At 40.6% G+C, this 18,248-nt stretch overlaps 3 protein-coding genes across 4 annotated transcripts in view; 1 reads left to right on the top strand and 2 right to left on the bottom strand.

Annotated features, from left to right (window-relative positions):
• Window positions 1-195: 195 nt before the first annotated feature.
• LOC110185190 (putative RNA-binding protein Alsin2) lies at window positions 196-3,211 on the bottom strand. 2 transcript variants are annotated; one of them, XM_020953913.2, is made up of 2 exons: window positions 2,239-3,205; window positions 196-2,185 (listed from the first exon to the last, which is right to left on the bottom strand). In XM_020953913.2, exons 1-2 carry the CDS (start codon window positions 3,028-3,030, stop codon window positions 2,165-2,167), a joined length of 813 nt encoding a protein of 270 aa, XP_020809572.1. In that variant the 5' UTR covers window positions 3,031-3,205; the 3' UTR covers window positions 196-2,164. The 2 variants fall into 2 exon arrangements, with proteins under 2 accessions (XP_020809572.1, XP_020809571.2); XM_020953912.2 differs by having other exon boundaries at window positions 196-3,211.
• A 338-nt stretch (window positions 3,212-3,549) lies between these two features.
• U4-U6-60K (U4-U6 small nuclear riboprotein factor 60K) lies at window positions 3,550-5,713 on the top strand. Its single transcript, XM_020953946.2, has one exon. It carries the CDS (start codon window positions 3,694-3,696, stop codon window positions 5,422-5,424), a length of 1,731 nt encoding a protein of 576 aa, XP_020809605.2. The 5' UTR covers window positions 3,550-3,693; the 3' UTR covers window positions 5,425-5,713.
• Window positions 5,714-6,034: 321 nt separating this feature from the next.
• The window catches only part of Oatp74D (Organic anion transporting polypeptide 74D), a 30,440-nt gene continuing 18,226 nt past the window's right edge, over window positions 6,035-18,248 (bottom strand). The window contains exons 4-9 of the mRNA XM_020953916.2: window positions 8,312-10,049; window positions 7,889-8,252; window positions 7,397-7,581; window positions 7,182-7,325; window positions 6,943-7,119; window positions 6,035-6,854 (exon numbers count right to left, since the gene is read on the bottom strand). Of these exons, the coding sequence (XP_020809575.2) occupies window positions 6,673-6,854; window positions 6,943-7,119; window positions 7,182-7,325; window positions 7,397-7,581; window positions 7,889-8,252; window positions 8,312-9,728 (2,469 nt within the window). The 5' untranslated portion in view covers window positions 9,729-10,049 and the 3' untranslated portion in view covers window positions 6,035-6,672. The remainder of the gene's footprint in view (window positions 6,855-6,942; window positions 7,120-7,181; window positions 7,326-7,396; window positions 7,582-7,888; window positions 8,253-8,311; window positions 10,050-18,248) is intronic.

The following is an 18,248-nucleotide window of genomic DNA, read 5'->3' as shown; positions in this document are numbered from 1 at the left end:
TTCAGTTAAATTATCTAGCAATTGGTATATATGTAAATGTGAAATAAAAACTCAGCTTTAAGGAAATCAGACTTTTAAACATATAGTAGCCATCCTTACTTTTGTTATATGAAAGTTTCCCCACTTTAAAAATTACCTTATAACCGTGAAATTAAACCCTCTTAACCAGGGCAATTAGCAATAACAAACTGACCATTTCATATAATTCAAGTGCAATTTTATTACAATCGGCTTAGATCCATAAAGATAATTAATTTAGATCTTACATAAAAGAGAGTGTTTTGTGTGTGATATTTGTAACTTAAGAGTGTGTGTGTGTGTTAGGACAGTGTTGTTTGGACTTACAATTTAGATAAAAAACAATATAATTACGGGATAGATATATATTTATATATAGATATATTAGTTATCGTTTTCAATCGATTCTTACCCAAATAGTGGCAAATAGGACCAAACACAAATAACTCTTTACACTGCTCTCCCTGTCGAAAGAAATGAACCAGAAATACAGAAACAGAGACAGACATTCTGCCCGTCCGTCTTCGATGATTATAGAATTTGTTTTCAGAGATTAGTCCCCCGAATACTCACATATATGTATATATAACCATGGACACTGTACTGATCTGAGCCCCCATATGGATCGGCAGCACCACAAAACACATGGATTTTTGTCGAAAAACGTATAGTTCTGAACAGCTACGAGAGTTTAAATTAATATTTTTCATTTTTATGATGGTTTTCTTTAAATTTTTGGTTTGTTTAGAGAGTCTGGAGCAATACGTACGTTGGGATCTGGATCGCCGAGAGAACCCTACAGAGTCTGGGAGTGTTATCACAAACGTTATTGCATACGTACCACAAAGTCGTGATCTTCTAACAATAATACGTACCCAAAAAACGCATAAAAACACAATACTCTCTCTCTCTCTCCCACTGAGGACGATTCGAAATGGATACGTACCCAAGCTATAGTTTAACTGGATTATCTATGTTATATATGTATCTGGCTAACAATTATCTGGTATATATGGTAAATAGTCACCTCGCACCATACTCAATACGTACCAAGCGGCTGCAAAATGTGGAAACTTCGAGTAGAGAACGCTTTAGCTTTAGGGTTACAAATCAAATCAAATCAAATCAAATCAGATCAGAGCAGTGATAAGAGTGTCAGAGTTATAGAATATGGTGGACAGGCTTACCCCAAAAGTGGGACGACAGCGATGCACCGCCAACACGTCGAATCGATTTGGGGGAGAACGACGACGTAACCTGAGCTGAGAAGAGTATATATAGAGACGAGTGTATGGTCTGGTTGTGGTTGTGGTTGTGCCTGTTCTTGGGTGTACCTTCCTATACAACACACAAAATATCAAATATTAAAAGGGGGTTAAGTCCTTCTCATCCTAACTGAGGGGTAACTACTGCTCTCTACTTGGAACTACCGCGTCTATCTCTTTGGGGGTTTCTGTTTTCGGTTCTGGGGTTTGTTGGGTTTAGTTGTATTTTTTGTTGGGACTTTCGAACAGAGTTTAATTCGTTTTATTTCGGTCTTTAAGAGGTTAAAAGGAGCGTAAGATCAAGAGTAAAAATTATTAACATTTCCAAGGTTGGTTGGATGATTAAGCTACGAATATATTCTCGATTGCTGTTGGCTTTTCAGTAGTTCTTATTTTTTTGTGGTGGCATTGTAGTTGTTCTGATTAATGCTACGTACGTGCGCTGTGACCAGGGACTCCTCTAGCGGCGGTTGTAGCGTTCACGGGAGTAGGAGCGCCTTCTGTTGCCATTGCCGCCGCCTCCTCCACCGCCACCGCCACCGCCACCAGCAGGTCCATCCCGAAAGTGATTGAAGTTGCGGCGTTCTCGCGGGGATCTGTCCCTGGAGCGTGATCGACGTCTGTCCTCTCGGTGGTTGCCGCCTCCTCCACCTCCAAAGCGTCCTCTGTCGTTGCGGTGTCCCTGGTTTCGATCACGATCCCGTCTGCCATCCCGATCACGTTCTCGCTCCTGCCGGCCATCTCTGTGATCACCACGGTCCTCTCGTCGTCCGCCTCCGCCGCGTTCACGTTCTGCTGGCCGTTCGGGTCGTTCCGCAGGTCCATCAGGCCCCTCCTTGCCGCCCTTTTCGCCGTTGGGCCTGTCACGTTCTCGCTCCGCATCACGGATACGCATTCGCTCCCTGGAACGGGAGCGATGAACACGCGAACGACGGTCCAACTCTCGGCCACCTACAAAGTAGCGATTGCGTCCTCGTCCCTCATCGTCTCGATCGGGCATCTTACCCGTCCTCTTTAGCTCGGCCTTGCGCGGCGCCGCCGTCTTCTCCAGCTCGATCAGCTTCTCGCGGATGGTGAGGAAGCCGAGATGCAACTTACCACCAAAGTGGTCCGCCAGCCGGATATCGTTGTCGTGGATGCCCAGGTAAGCGGAGCAGACTTCGCACACGCGCAACTTCTGCTGCTGGTACGTCGATGCTGGCATGGATGTGCGGTACTCGTGCTCTGCTTTAATCTTCTTGCCGCGCAGCTCGTCAATCTCCTTCATCAGCTCCATGCTGTCCTCTACCTCACCAGCCTCGCCTAAAGCCTCCGCCTTAGCCAGCTTCTTGCCAATCTCCTCGGCCAGGCCGTGCACAGCGTTGGCCTTTTCCGCCACCTCGGCGGTGAGCTCCTCCTGGGTCTCCTTTAGTCGCTGCTTCGCCGAGTCTGTCCGCCGATCGCAGTCGGCAATAAAGGCCTGCAAGTGCTCCATGGCCTCGATGTCGTAGTAGTAGTCGCGCGTCTTTGCCGCGCTCTCGTAATCTGCGCGGAAAGCCAGGTCATGGACTTTGGGACACTCACCGAGATCCATGCGTGTGGACGCCAGGATGTCGTGCGGGCAGCAGTCAAGCAGGAAGGACTTGCACACCCGCGAGTCCGAGAACTTGAGCTGGCGCTCGTCCCCGTTCCGTGTGGTGCCCATGAGCTGGTCCAGCATTGCGCGCATCTGATCAGTGGCCGACATTTTGTTACTGGCTCCGCTCATTTCCCTCTCACAGACGGCGTAAAAATGGTTGCGGCGTACCGGACAGTGACAGCTTTCTCGAAGGTCCTATGACCCACTCTGGCTGGCTAAATCGGAGAAAACGTGCGAGAAAATCGGAAATTTTCACTCCGCTATTTTTTACCCAGGAAAATTCGTTAGTGCTGGCAAAACATTGGAGCATATCGATACTATCGATGTTTGTATATATTTTTCAGAACATCGATTATTTTCGCACTATCGATGTTTTTGGTTTTATTTTATTTTATTAAATTGATTTATTTGAAGCAACGGTGTCTTTTAAACTAATAAATATAGAAATTAAATTATTCACTAAACATTAGCCAATAGCCAATTTTTTAAAAGGCTTTATAAAAAAGTCTATTGGTTTTTATAAAAATGTTTAAAATTCTTTAGACATAAATCGTTATGCCGCCTCCACGGAAGCTGGGCACACTAAAACGTCGAAGAGTGGAGCCTTTTGGCGTTGCCGGACTTTGTAACCGCTAACCACCCCCATGGCGTTTTTCAGTACTAACCACCCCATAGCGTTGTTCAACATTAGCCTGTAAAACGTTTTCATTGAGCGAAATATTTTTTGTTGTTTCTTTCGTTTTTCGGCGAAATTTTGGTTTAAAATTAATTCTACACGCTCGCTGGTGTACAATGTCCGATGACGACGATATCCAGTACATCAAGCGCCAGCGGACGCTCCACTACGGCTCGTTGGAGGAGACGGAGCGAAAGCGTCAGAATGCTGCGGCGGCGTCTGCAACAACAGCGGCACCGGCGCCGGCATCTTCCTCGGGATCAGGAGCAGGAAGGGAAGGTGGGGGAGGAGGAGCGACTACAACGGCGGGAGGAAACACTGGTGGCCAGCTGGAGGACATAGATTCCGATGAGGACTACGAGGAGGCATCTAAGAAGGGAACGGCCAGCGGGAAGTCGGGGGGAAAGCCGGGAATCAGTGCCAAACCGCCGACCGCACTGCCTACAGCCGCGTCATTGGCCAACAAGATCGATGACGACTATTTCGATCTGGAGGCGGAGATGGAGCGCGACAAGGTGGCCTTGCTGGAGGAATTCGAGCGCAAAAAGCGCGCCCGCCAGATCAACGTGTCCACGGACGATGCTGAGATCAAGAACAACCTGCGACAGTTGAACGAACCGATTTGTTTCTTCGGCGAAGGACCTGCCGAACGAAGACGTCGTCTAAAGGAGCTGCTGGCCAATCTAGGCGAGAATGCCATCAATCGCGGACGTGGCGCCGAGGATACCGAAGAGCGTAAGGTGCAGTCTCGCGATCAGGAACAGGCCACATGGTATCACGAAGGACCGGACACCCTGCGCATTGCCCGTCTCTGGCTGGCGGACTATTCGCTGCCGCGTGCCAGGGATCGCCTGGAGCGTGCCAGGGAAGCTTTGGAGGTGCCCAGCGCAGCGCGTGCTGGTCGCATGGTGGAGATGCAAAAGAAGCTGCAGTCACTGGCACCACTCTGCTCCCAGGTGGGCGACACACGGCCCGTAAGCAGTGCCGCCTTCAGCGCCGATTCCTCGCTCCTGTTGACCGCTTCGTGGTCCGGTCTCTGCAAGCTGTGGAGTGTGCCCGACTGCGAGCTGAAGCAGACGCTGCGCGGCCATGCCAGCTATGTCGGCGGCGTGGCCTTGCGGCCCGGTGTTCATGCCGACGAGGAGAACGTGGTGGCCATGGCCTCGGGCGGCCACGATGGCGCCGTCAAACTGTGGGGCTTCAACAACGAGGAGTCCATCGCAGACATCACCGGTCACATGCCGCATCGCGTATCCAAGGTAGCCTTTCATCCGTCCGGCCGTTTCTTGGCCACTGCCTGCTACGATTCCAGCTGGCGACTGTGGGATCTGGAGCAGAAGACTGAGGTGCTACATCAGGAGGGCCATGCCAAGCCCGTGCATTGCCTTAGCTATCAGTCGGATGGTAGTGTTCTCTGCACTGGCGGCCTCGATGCCTTTGGTCGGGTGTGGGATCTGCGCACCGGACGCTGCATCATGTTCCTCGAAGGCCACCTGGGCGCTGTCTTTGGCGTAGACTTTTCGCCGAATGGCTTCCACATTGCCACCGGCTCGCAGGATAATACCTGCAAGATCTGGGATTTGCGACGACGACAGCCGGTGTACACGATTCCTGCGCACACAAACCTCATTTCGGACGTGAAGTACCAACAGGAATGCGGAAGCTTTCTGGTCACCTGCTCGTACGACTCGACGACCAAGATCTGGTCGAACAAGACGTGGCAGCCGCTGAAGACGCTGCAGGGCCATGACAACAAGGTCATCTCCGTGGATATCTCACCGAATGCGCAGTATATAGCCACCACGTCGTTCGATCGCACCTTCAAACTGTGGTCGCCCGATAGTTGATTTTAATCTTAGGATTTTCATTTTGATTTTTGATTTTCGACGCCACTCAGACAATCTTCATATTGCGTGCGATCATTGCTGTCATTTACTCCTTTTTCTTGTTATTTCAGAGACAATAGCCCAAGGAAGTTTTTACAAACAAATCAAGTTTTCGTTTTGTATAACACAATTTGTTATTGTTTTTGTTAGGCGAAAGGCAGCGGCCATGGAGCGCAACATTGCATTTCGTAAATTTAAGCATTTTTTATTGAAATTGTTAATAAAATACAAACATTTTTGGTAGAAAAAAGGAGTGTAAACTTGGATTTTGTAAGGGAATATTTAATGATCTGGCGTTTTTCTATATTTTTAACGATAAATTTTCATACTGAACCTTTGCAACATTGGTATGTTGCCAGCTATGTTTTCAGTGATGTTTGTTTAGCAACATCTCCGTCATCTTTGCATGTGCAACATGTATATGCTGCGAGCCTCAAAAGGTGTTTCTAAACATGTTCCTAGGCTTAATTTCCTTGGGAGTTCCGTCAAAGAACCATTTTTACTTGTTTTTCCATTAAAATGTTAATTTTTGAAACCCAAAAAATTAAGGGATAATATTAAAATATTTGTATTATTATTTGTATATAGTTTTCCATTTAATTTCTTTTCGTATATTGTTTTTTTTTTTTGTTGTTGGTTGCTCATGTTGTATGACAAAACTTAGACAATTAGTTTGAATTTTAACTAAAATTTAACTACCACAGATAGGTTGCAATTACATACATACATGTAAATGTATATGTCTAATATATTAATTACAGATTACAGATTACACATATATAGTTTACACATTACAAATTTCTCAATTTACTTGTTGCATTTTCAATCAGTTTCTAATTTTCTTTTTCATTTTAGTTACGCTTTATATCTTCGTTTCGCGTTGAGATTTTTACACAGAATTAAATCGTAATCCATATATAGGTATTATGTAGAATATGGAGCAGGGATCCTTGGGGTTCTGGTTCGGGTTGGGCTTGGACGAGCTCAATTTCTAATGTAAATTTCAATGAGGTTTCCCGATAATCGAAGATGCCACTTTCTCTCTCTCTCTTTCTTTCTCTTAACTAAATACATAACTCTTGCACTAGGCTAAAAAACTAGACAAAATGATAACTAATTAACAATTAAGGTAAACGTTTATTGGAAATCTCTCAGCTGCTGCGCCAAGCTCTCGTCTCTGTCTCTGTCAAGGATTCGTGTATCCTTCTCCTAGACCGTCGTATCCGGCGCCGGTGAGATGGGTTGCTTGGACTCTGACACCTCCAGGGAGCGTCCATTGGGAGTGTGTCCACCATCCTGGGGATCCTCTGGCGCAATATCAATGCGATGTGCCTTGCGCCAGACCACCAGGTCCATGAGGAATGCCAGGAACATGATGCCAGCCGTGATACCTTAAGAGTATAATGATGAATTACAGAGTTATGTTTTTTCTAGTGTTTCTTTATACTTTTTAAGAGCTTTAAATGCTCCCAGACTCACCTAGAAAATAGTGCCTAAAGGTATCCGCATCGTAGAGCGAACAGGCTCCATGCTTGCCGCACACCGACTTCCAAATGAGGCAGGCAGAATCCACAACGGCACCGTAGATGATGGGACAAGGAACATTGCCGAATAGGCCAATGGCCGACTGTATCACACCCATGGCCATGGCCTTATCTAAAGAGGAATTCATATTTAATAAGTTTAACATATTTTTAAATATATTGAATTATCCGTACCTTTGGGATGTGTACAGCGCATGACGAGCAGCATGCTGCCCACCTCGGAGGTGGAATGCATAAATACGCAAATGGCAAAGATCAGTATAAAGTAGATGAAGTTCTTGCAGTTATTATCACAGTAACCGTTGACCGCCTCCGGAGCTGAAAGTCGGGAAATATATATATTTATATATAGAATAAGGAGGTATTATGGGAGGAGCAGAAGGACTTACCATCTGGAATGCAAGCGCAGTCGGAGTAGAGAGTGCGATTATCGCTGGGCCGCAGTGAGGAGCTACTGCATCCCGCATGGCAGGCCGAGATGTACATTTTGCCATCGGCACAAATTGGCGCAAAGTTCTCCTTATCACAGGTACAATTGAGAGCGGCACTGCAGGTGGGCTCGATAAGAGCGGGACTATAAAGGGAATAAAGAATTATTATTAAAATAATTATAAAATTATATAATTAAGAAGCAATAAATTAAATTTCTATAGCTACAACATATTCCTTAAGAGTTTATAGAGTTATATTCGTACTTAAAAGCCACTCTAAACTTAGTTCCTAAAAAGTATTGCCTACTTTCTGGGGTCAGCTAATCGTAACTCTTCCTCTAAGTTAAAAATATCTATAGAGGAAGTAATACAACTCCGATCTAGACCAAATTCTTTATATTTATACAAAAAACATTATATTTTCTATATTCAATAAAAAGTAAACCTCACCTGTTGCCATCGCTCGCCTTGTAGCCAGCAAAGTCATTCATGCTGCAGCCAATGAACATCAGTATGATCATTCCCACGGAATAGACAAGGGCTGTGAATGCTATCCAGGCAGCAACACCTCTGGCCGTGGGCTTTCGTTTCAGGATAAAGAGACCAGAAATAACAATGCCAATGCCCATGACCAGGATGCCGCAGAAGGCAGCAATCATATTGGCATCATACGTAGCCAGCCGGAATTGTGTCTCCAGATATTTGGGCAGAAAAGTATATAAACCAGCGATGGGCAGAAGGTGAAACACACAGGAGGCAGTGCGGAACATTAGGATATCGTTGCTCAACTGACGGCGTACCGTCTTGGGAAAATCTGGAAAAAATAATAATAATCTGAATATAAAAATCTCTAAAACCTTCCCCTCAACTCACCTTTCAGCTTGGGCTTCTCCTCTGGCTCTGCTGGGGGAGCTGCCACTGCACTGGCCGCCGCCTGGGATTGCTGCTTGCCCCGCAGCTGCTTGGGGAACGAGAACATGGCAATGGAGGCCAACAGCATCAGGCTGCCAATGGCCACCGGTCCCAGCCACCAGGCACCAATCCAGCGAGGATCGGTGGCATCGAAGCCGGGATTGGAGAAGTTCACATACCAGCGGGTGCAGAAGCTGCCGAAGATGAAACCAGAGGCAGGACCCAGGATCCGCATGCCAATGGTGACGGCCATGTACATCGGTGACTGTTTGCTGCCCACATTATCATCGATGTAGGGAATGCCCAGAGTGGCCACCGCCGTCTGGCCAATGCCAGAGCTCAGGAGGCTGCCAAAGAAGATGCACAGCACAATGACGGTGATCTTGGAGTGGGAGGCCTGCTCCAGTTGCCGCTCCTCGTTGCACTCACTGCCCGACATGCTGGCATTGCCTCCAAGGATGCACAAATTGGGATTCAGGGTCATCAACTCCGACCCATGGCTGGCATTGAGCCACATCGAGGAGGTGGACTCTGGAATCTGCTGCGGTTGCTGCTGCAGGATTACGCTGGAGTGCATCAGCTGCTCCCCGAAGATGAAGTGCGGCAGCGCGCAGGCAAAGGCGGCTATGGAGAAGAGGACCATGCCGCAGGCTATCCACCGAGGACGATGACCCCTTCCCGCAAAGTAGGTCAGCAGCATGGCCGTGCAGATCTGACCCATTTCGCTGGCGCTCAACAGAAGTCCTGTCGTCTTGGATTTGATCTGGAAGAGCTTCTCTATGGTGGTGATCACCGAGACAAAGTAGGTCATGTACATGCCCTGCAGGATGTAAGCCAGCAGGAAGACCACCATGAAGACATGCGTGGAGGCAAATCTCCGGGCCCACCTAGGTCGGCAGCCAAACAAACCACAGCTGGCTGCAGCATCCGCCGAGGAAGAGCCACCATTTAGGTCTGAATCAAAGTCGGACTCCTCCGATTCACTGGATCGTTGAGGCAACTTGTAGCCACCAGTTAGAGGTGCCTGTTCGTGGGCATATTTCTCGCTGAGACTGTGACCATGTCCATGGCCATTGGAGGTGCCATTGTTGTTGGTGTGGTTGCCATTCTTGAGGTCCTCCACCGCCGGTCCCTTCCATTCGTTGTTGTTGCTCGGCGTGCTCTCGTAGAGCACTGTGCTTGGCGGTGGCGTTGTGGCCACCTCGCTGCCTCCGTTCTGGGCCAGGAGTGGTGTGAAGGCCTGGCTGGAATCACGTCTCCCTCCGCCTCCATTCTGATGGTAGCCATTCACCTGGCCATGTCCGTTGCTTTGCTTTCCACCGCCCAAAGATGCGGCCTGAGTGGCGCCTGCCTCCACATCCCCGTTGCTTTTCGTCATTCTGCTGGCCACTAGAGTTCCTTGGAATCCTGGGAATTTAGGGATTAGGGATTGGATACGCTCCTAGATCTCAATTGGGTTTCTGTAATCTCAAGGATGTAATCTCAGCAGCAGTTCTAGGTGGTCTTAGTCACTGCCTGTTGTTCCATATTGTTGTTCCCATTACTTCGGACTTGGAAGCAGTTTCTCGGCTATATACATTCGATTCTATGTGGTTGGTATATATTGTTATTGGCCCAAAAACGAGGTAGATTGAGGTTGATCTGGTTTCTGATAACAGTTCGATATATTCTTTGTTGCAATATGGCAGTGTTGTGTGTTCTGCAAATGGAAAAGTGAAAAGAAACAGAAATTAGCAATAGGAAGTGATTAAAATAAGGAAATTCCGAGGATACTATTATTGTTGATAACTAATTAAATAGACTTTAAATATTAATTATGCCCTTCTAAGGTATTATAAGCTTTTTAAAGTGAAGGAATCATTTCCGACCCTATAAACCATATATATTCTTGATCAGCATTAACAGCTTAATCGATCTAGCTATGTCCCGGGGAAATCTAAATTTTTAAAATTTTTTCGATATTTCGAAAATACGATAAGGGGTTACATCGTTAAAATTGACAAAAAATTTAAATTTTTTAACTTTATAAACTGTGTATGTAGATTTGTTTTCCCGTTAAAAACTAGCACAGACTCGCTTTCCGAATTGAAATTGTCCCATTTTTGGCTGAGTTATGATCTTTGAAAAACATTGATTTACACAAAAATTGGCATTTTAATAAAAAAAATTAGGATAAAATAATATCGATTCTAGGAATTAATGTACCTGTGTTTTTATATGTATTTATATAAAAATTATTAAGTCACACAGCTATCATTTACATTATAAATTCTTTATAATAATAAAGACAAACTTAGTAAAACTTCAAATGTAATCAAACAAGCTACACTTTATTTAAAAAACTCACATGCATTATATATAATTTGTTTGTTATTTTAAATTTATCTAATCGTTTTTATATACTTGTGTCATTAAGTAACCTGCCGCACAATCCGAATTATATGGAACTATAGCTTTGAAATCCAAAAGCAGACTGCAGGAAAAAACGCAGAACCCACTGGAACCCATACACTCGCCAAAAATGAAAGTGGGAAGCAGAGTAAACCTTATCGTTTTTTGCAAAAATATATAAAAACATACAAATGTATATGCATTAAAAACGCAGTCGTGCGAACAGCATGCGACACATTGTTAGCAAAAGCTTTTTATTTCGGATTTTTATACGTATTATTTTGGCAATTGATAAGCCAAACACCTTGGAAGTTCAAGGTTGAGATGATAACAACATTTAGGCACATGTGGGATTTTTGCAGTTTTTAATAGAATTATACAAAAATTATATGTTAGAAATTTCTTAAATATTTTTTTTAATGTTTCCAAACTCATAACAAATTTTTAAATATTTTTCCAACAATTAAAACTATTTCCTATAGGTTATTTGCTAAGGTTATCATAGGAACACATAATTATTATACCCAAAAACTGTTTATCTGAAATAAAATATATTCTATATTAACCCATATATAAAATTGTATGAATGAGTGTATATGCAAAAACAAATATTAAAACAGTTTGTCCAAATTCCGCTCTACTCGTATCTCACTTTTTGTTCCTCACTTTTATTTTATTCGTTTTGCCAAAATTTCAATGTCAAATATTATTCGCAAATTCGTTTCTAAACATTTGCTTATACATACACACATATTATAATGCTTGTGTGTGTTTGTGGTTGGTTTTATAAAAAAGGCAGTGACGGAATTTAATTTCACTTTCCGCCGGGACAGCCGCTCTTTCGGTTCCATTGCAATCGCAATCGCAACTCAGTGGCTGCACTCGGCAAATCTTATCACTACGCGCGACCTCGATGATAAGGAAAGTGAAATTGTCACTATATATACACACATGTATAACCCTGCACATGGAAAAATAGGAATAGCTTTCTTTTAAAGAATTTAATATTTATTTATACACAGGAAAAAGAAGGGAAAAGTATCTGTGGGAAACCAGTTTATATACCTTTGAAGTTAGCAATTTTATTATAGGATCGATTTGAAATCAAAGCTTTCCTTGAATAGATCTTAATCTTTGATAACTCATAACTAAGCCAAAAATGCATTAATTTTAATTCGGAAAGCTTTCCTATGTTAGTTTTTGTTAGGTTAATAAATCTGCATACTGCATTTAAAATTTAAAATTTAATCATTTTTTGACAATTTTAACCTTATAAAATTTTAAAGTTTTGAAAAAATTTTGAAAAAAATTATATTTTACCGGGAATAGCTTGATCGATTCAGCTGTTAATGCTGATCAAGAATATATATTATTTATAGGGTCGGAAATGACTTTTTCATATTATTACAAGCCTTTGAATACGCTATAAGGGTAAAACAAAAACCATCTTAATAATTTCTTTATAAAATAGTCAAGGCCTTACAAATAATAATATTGAATAATACAAAGTTAAAGTTTATAATTCTTATACAAAGCTATAATTTTTCTTTATAGTGTAAGCGACTTATAAAAAACAGCATTGAATAAGGCAGAGCAGGAGGCATCTCCTTTGGGTCTTAAGTGTTTGTTTTCTTTTATTTTCTTGTATTTATTTTTATTTTATTATTTTTTTTCTTAGCTCCCCCTAAACTTTGGCCTTGAATTCATGTTGTTATTGCTGTCGATGATGGTTTTCTTACTTTTTCCTCTGTTTTTCATTCGATTTCATTTATTGCGCATTTTGTGCTTTTGATTTCTGTTTGAAATGCTTGGCTTTCATTGTTGTTGTTTCACTGGAATGCTTGTGAATTGAGAAAATATTTATTTATGCATAATTAGAGATGAATGGGAGTAGCACGTGCTTAATTAGCATTCCAGATTTGATTGGAGATCAAAATCCAACCAGCAGCTAAGCAGAAAAATATTTGCAAGTGTAACCAAGTCATAGGGAAAATATTTAAAGACTAAGAAATATGCAAGATACAACGAGAATATAGTAAAATCTATATAGTATATAACTTTGTTATGATGTTATTTAGTTATTAAAGATAATTTATGACTTTAAGTTCTTGAAGAAATATAACTCAGAGTTGCAAATACTATTTTACATAACTTTTAGTTGAGGTATCAAAAAAATAGCTTGTAAATTATATATACTTGAAATATTTAATCATAAAAGAATAGGGTTTTGTGATACATTGTAAAGGTCTTTAAAAATGTTTACCTGTGACATCACACCACAGCTCGTAATGTAAATTTCCAACTTAAACCCGCGATAGGACCCTTGGTTTTATCTTTATTTTTCCTTCTTATCTGTTTTTCACACTTTCCCACAGTTTTTTTCTTTTTGTATTTTTTGTTCTTGTTTTTCTTTAGGTACTTCTAACTGATTCTAACCAGTGAAGTACCTCTGGATGGGCCAACAAAGCCAGTAGTTTAGCACTCGCTGTTGGCCACTTATCGCCACCATCGCTGCATAATCTTCAATGCTCCTGGCTTCCTCATCCGCAAAACATCCCATCTTACACGGAGAAAAATTAAGAGATATGGGAATATTTTAACAGAGAAGAAGTCAAAGATTAACACAGAAAGTATACATTTATTTGTTACTTATTGTATTAAAGAATTAAATTTTTTATTCAGCAATGAACTGAGTCAGAAGGACCAAGGCCTTCAGACAGAAAAGATACAGATACATCGTGTTCATTAAAAGATACTTTATACTTTATCTGTATCTATTGTGTTCTGTATTTTATAGTTTCCATTTTAACTTTGATTTTCTCCTAGGTTTTTTTAAGTAATTTATTTTCTTCTCTTCCCTTATTTTCCCTTTGTGTACTCTACGAAAAATAAGTTTAAACTTTAAAGTTAGTCCGGTGCACTTGCTGGTTGGGACCTGGTCTGAACCTGAACTCCTGCAGTTACCTGTTTGAGGCTAAGTTCGAGTGGCAACAGGCAGCGGATGGCTGAGCTCAAGGCTCATTGAACCCTGGAAGTTCTGGAAGTACTGGGAGCGTTGGAACTGACCAGGTTGCGAACCTTCAGAGAGTCAGCACATCCAGGCAGAGAGGCTTATGCAAGATCTAACCATCTATTCTAAACATATTGACTTCAATTCGGCCTGATGGATGGTTAATTGTTCAATTTGTTGCAAGTGTTTGCCAGCTGACAGCCAGATATTGCCGATTTATCAGTGTCAATCATAATAAATGCAATTAAACCGCCCCGTTTACGAAACTATCGATAGATGGGTGTGTGGAGAATACTGGTTAGGAGCGATCGATGGTTAGATTGCGGCCGAGGTTTCCATTTCAATTGGGACCCGCAGCACCTATCATCATAACTACAATGTGGGAAAATCAACGAGGGATTCTTACACTACAACACAAAATTTGATTTGAATATTCCTGGGGAAAGATATAGGAGCTTATAATATAACATCTTGTTCTAGAATTTTTTATTGAACTTCTTACTTCTTAAATGGAAACTGTCAAATCTCTCTTAGGAAAATCTTTCACTAATCAAGGAAGCTTTAAAATATACAATTTTGTAACTAATTTGTTAGTATTTAGTATAGAATTTATTCATGTTTTTGTTTTAACTATTTCATAAAGTTTTCAATAATGTTTTACATAATAATTAAAAGGCAATGGAAACTGTCTAATCTCTCTTACTAAAATCTTTCACTAATCAAAGAAGCTTTAAAATATATAATTTTGTAACTAATTTGTTACTATTTAGTATAGAATTTATTCATGTTTTTGTTTCAGCTATTTTATAAAGTTTTAAATAGTATTTTAAGGAATAATTTAGACACATTTTTCAATTAGTTTTCCCGTCTAGTGTAACAAGAATGGTAATGCTTGGTTGGGGCGGGCGGAAAACAAAAAAAAAAACAAACGGGGAGTTGCACTTTTTCTCCGCTCATAGCGTGTGGATTTTCCGGTTTTCCCGGCAACTTGCAACTTCGTCTTCCCCTTCCGCCTTCCGTCTTACATCGTCGTCGTTTTGCTGCCAACTACGTAACTGAGTTATGTACGAACGTATGTGTTTTGGCGAGTGTATACGGGTATTTCCACGGGTGTGCATTTGAATTGCGCAAGCGCAACTATTGCAAATTGCATACCGCGTTGCTGTTGCAGTTGCTGTTGCTGCTGCTGTTGTTGCTGCTGTTGCTGCTGCTGCATGCCAACATGCAACAAAACCAGACACGCGGGCAACGTGCTGACTAGACGCTGACAGCAGCAATATCACAACAGCAACATTGCCATTAGGGATGAAAAACTGATATAATATATCGAAGAAATATCGTTAAATATCGAAAAGCGATATTTATTTTGAAATGTGACAGCAATCATAAAAATAGGGATAACTTTTAGGAGAAGCTTTCCATATAATAGATCCTGTGGTAGGTATACCTTAAAAACCGTCATACAATGAAAAGATGGACGATGAAAAGATTCCCCAATTGATATTTTAATAAGATTTAATGTAAATACATTTATTATTAAAGATACACTATTAAAATAAATATCGATTTTCTTGACCGATATTTTACAAATATATCTATATATCTATCATTCCTAGTTACCACGAACAAGTGCCAAAGCCACAGAGTAGAAGAAAGCCCCAACAATGGAATGGCTAGGAGCGGCATTGAAAGTAAATTGCACACTCGACCAGCAGCAAAGCCAGCAAAATAGATGCCAACTTGCCAGTCGCAAGTCCAAGTTGAAGCCACAAATGCTGTTAAAGCCAGAATCTTGGAAAGAAGAGCTCGGAAAAGTGGTTTAACCACATTTCACTTTTAGCATAGAAACGATTTAGAACTTGTGTGTATGTCTACTAAAGATTTGCCATCAGAGATATGAGACAAAAATCTAACAAAAGTTATCCAGATTGAAAAGAAATTTATTATAAATAAAATAAAGAAATCCCCAAACTTATATAGATAATATGAATCAAGCAAATAGCTTTTGCTAGAAATTTCTATGACACTTTATACAATGAAATTGAAGAAACCTATTTGTTTATTTTAATTTCTCCACATTCCCGATATATAGTATATATTTCCCCTAGACATTGAGTCACTTGCTTGGTTTATTTCCCTAAGGTCTCCGTCTCCGATTTGCTGACCAATCCAGATATCCATTTGTTTATATGTATAAAGCGAATGGTTTATGCTTGTATTTTGACTTTGACCTTCACATTGAGAACTGAACTGAAATTTGAACCAGAAGCTTGATTTGTGTAAACAAAAAATGTTAGACACACAATAACAATAACAATTCACAGCTTGGCTGTGTGACAAACGATTAAATTATTAATACATCAGCCCACTTATATACTCCATATGGAGCTTTATATATATTATAATTTTTGTGCTAAATTATACAGTTTTTTTTTATTTTTTTGTGAGCTCTAAAGTGCCGAAATTATTTCAATTTTTGGGGCAGCAACAAACCTGTATGATTCAACCCACTTTTTTATATTTTATTGTATTTACAATTTGCTTAATCCTATTACGGAAAATTAATTTGAGGCGTCATCAAATTTGGAGATTATAAAAATTAAACTTCAAAGCGATCAAGATATCAAACAAATCCCAAATATATATACATATACGGATATTTAAGCTTGTACAGGCTTATGCTTTTATTTTTTCTTCTTGGCTGTTTCAAAGTGGAACAACCATGTAAAAAATATATACATATATACATATATAAATTCAATAAGAGGTACATGATTCATGACAGGGCAAAAGGTGTGGCTCTCTTTCCGAAAAAAAAACAAACAATGACAATAAAAATACTTAAAACATTTAAATAAAGGTGGAAAATTTAAAGTTGAGAGGGGAATACACTTACACAAATTTAATTTCAATTAAATAAATACAAGGGGGACTTTGCGTATCTTAAAAATTCTTTAAGCTATTTATTTAAACCTCCTTGAAGAATATTTTAAATATATTTTAAGACAAGTCTAATTTTTATTTATTTCTCTTTGGCTTTCCTTTATTTTACGCATTAATTTGGCTTGAAATAAAACTTCCTTTTTGACGTCGGCGCTTGTTAAAAATCTGAGAAAGGTAAAAAATCACCAAAAAGCCAAACCAAAATGAAACGAAAAAAATAAAGCAAAATTAACAAGCCCAAAATGGCAGCCAAGTGTGCATAAATTTTTGAAATGTCCGCAAAAAGGCTGTGCCAAAAAAAAAAATAAAAACAAAAAAACACAGACTTAATGAAATGCAATCAAAAAGTCATTCCAAGAGGACTGCATTAAGCCCGACCTGGACCTGGACTTGGACTTGGAGTTGGAATTGGAATTGGAACTGGATGTCCAGTGCTACCTGGTAACCGCTCCTCCGATTCCAATTCCGATCCGCCGATTCTGATTCTGATTCTTATTCCAATTCCAATTCCAATTCCCCCCAAATATCTCGCCCAAAGATCAGTACATGGCGCTGACGTGACGTTCTGGAGTCAGTCCCAAAAAAATAAAGGAAACAAAAAGCAGATATTCACATTTATTTCCCTTCTGGACATATACAACCTATATAGGTACGCATATATACTGAATAAATGCGAACGAGAGAACAGCTTACATTTGTCATTTCGCACGGACTGTGGGGCAATGTTTAATAAAAAAGGGGGTTACTTTTTATAATAGTAAATATTAAGAAATATTTATAAAGATTTATTTTATAAAGATTAAGATATACTTAAGCAAGTTCACGTAAAACATTACATTGCTTTAAATAAATAAAATCTAACGAGAACCAATCTATTCCAAATAAAATCATTTTCAAAATTCTACAGAAACTTTACTACCAACCAAAATCCCTAAAAGAATTTCACCAATTTCTCATGTTAAAAATAAATAAATTGAATACCAGGCTATAAGGGCTATATTTTCAAGTCATATTATATCATATCGTTCCACTGTCCCCCTGTAACATGAAAGAAAAGAAAGCTTGTTTCAAAAGCGCCAAAAAAGAAGCTTAATTTAAAACAGAGAACCTTCCTCCTCTGTCTGATTGATTGAGCCGCTGATTTAAGCGGCTTTTCGTTGGCCAGGCCAACATTTCTGGACCAATTTCGACAAGGATGAGGTGTTAACTTGCCTTAAATGTATTCTTTTCGAACCCAAAAGGGGTACCGTTATGGGGCTAATTGAAGTTTTATAAATTATTCCCTGTCATTCGCAAAGAAAATTCCCCCTTAGCTAATTTAACATAATTTATTATAGTAGCAGCATTGATTTTTCCAATTAGCAACCAATTATATGGCAGAGCTTCGTCATGCGCAAAAGTTGAGCTCATTATTTGCATAATTTCAAGTAGATGAAGAATGCCCAATGCTCAAGTGTTTTGCTTCCCAAAGTTAGTTCACTTCAAGTGTCAAGTGGGTTCCCACAAAAAATAAAAAAAAATAGAGAAAATAAATAGAAAAATAGATAAATAAAT

The sequence above is a fragment of the Drosophila serrata genome, unplaced genomic scaffold (assembly GCF_035046125.1).
Source record: "Drosophila serrata isolate PLE 108 unplaced genomic scaffold, ASM3504612v1 contig_359, whole genome shotgun sequence".
NCBI classification, from domain to species: Eukaryota; Metazoa; Arthropoda; class Insecta; order Diptera; family Drosophilidae; genus Drosophila; species Drosophila serrata.
This window is presented reverse-complemented; position numbering and strand designations above follow the sequence as displayed.

Bases quoted from the DNA above. Each gene is read 5' to 3' on its own strand.
- LOC110185190 (XM_020953912.2), bottom strand. From the start codon at position 3,030: ATGAGCGGAGCCAGTAACAAAATGTCGGCCACTGATCAGATGCGCGCA.
- U4-U6-60K (XM_020953946.2), top strand. From the start codon at position 3,694: ATGTCCGATGACGACGATATCCAGTACATCAAGCGCCAGCGGACGCTC.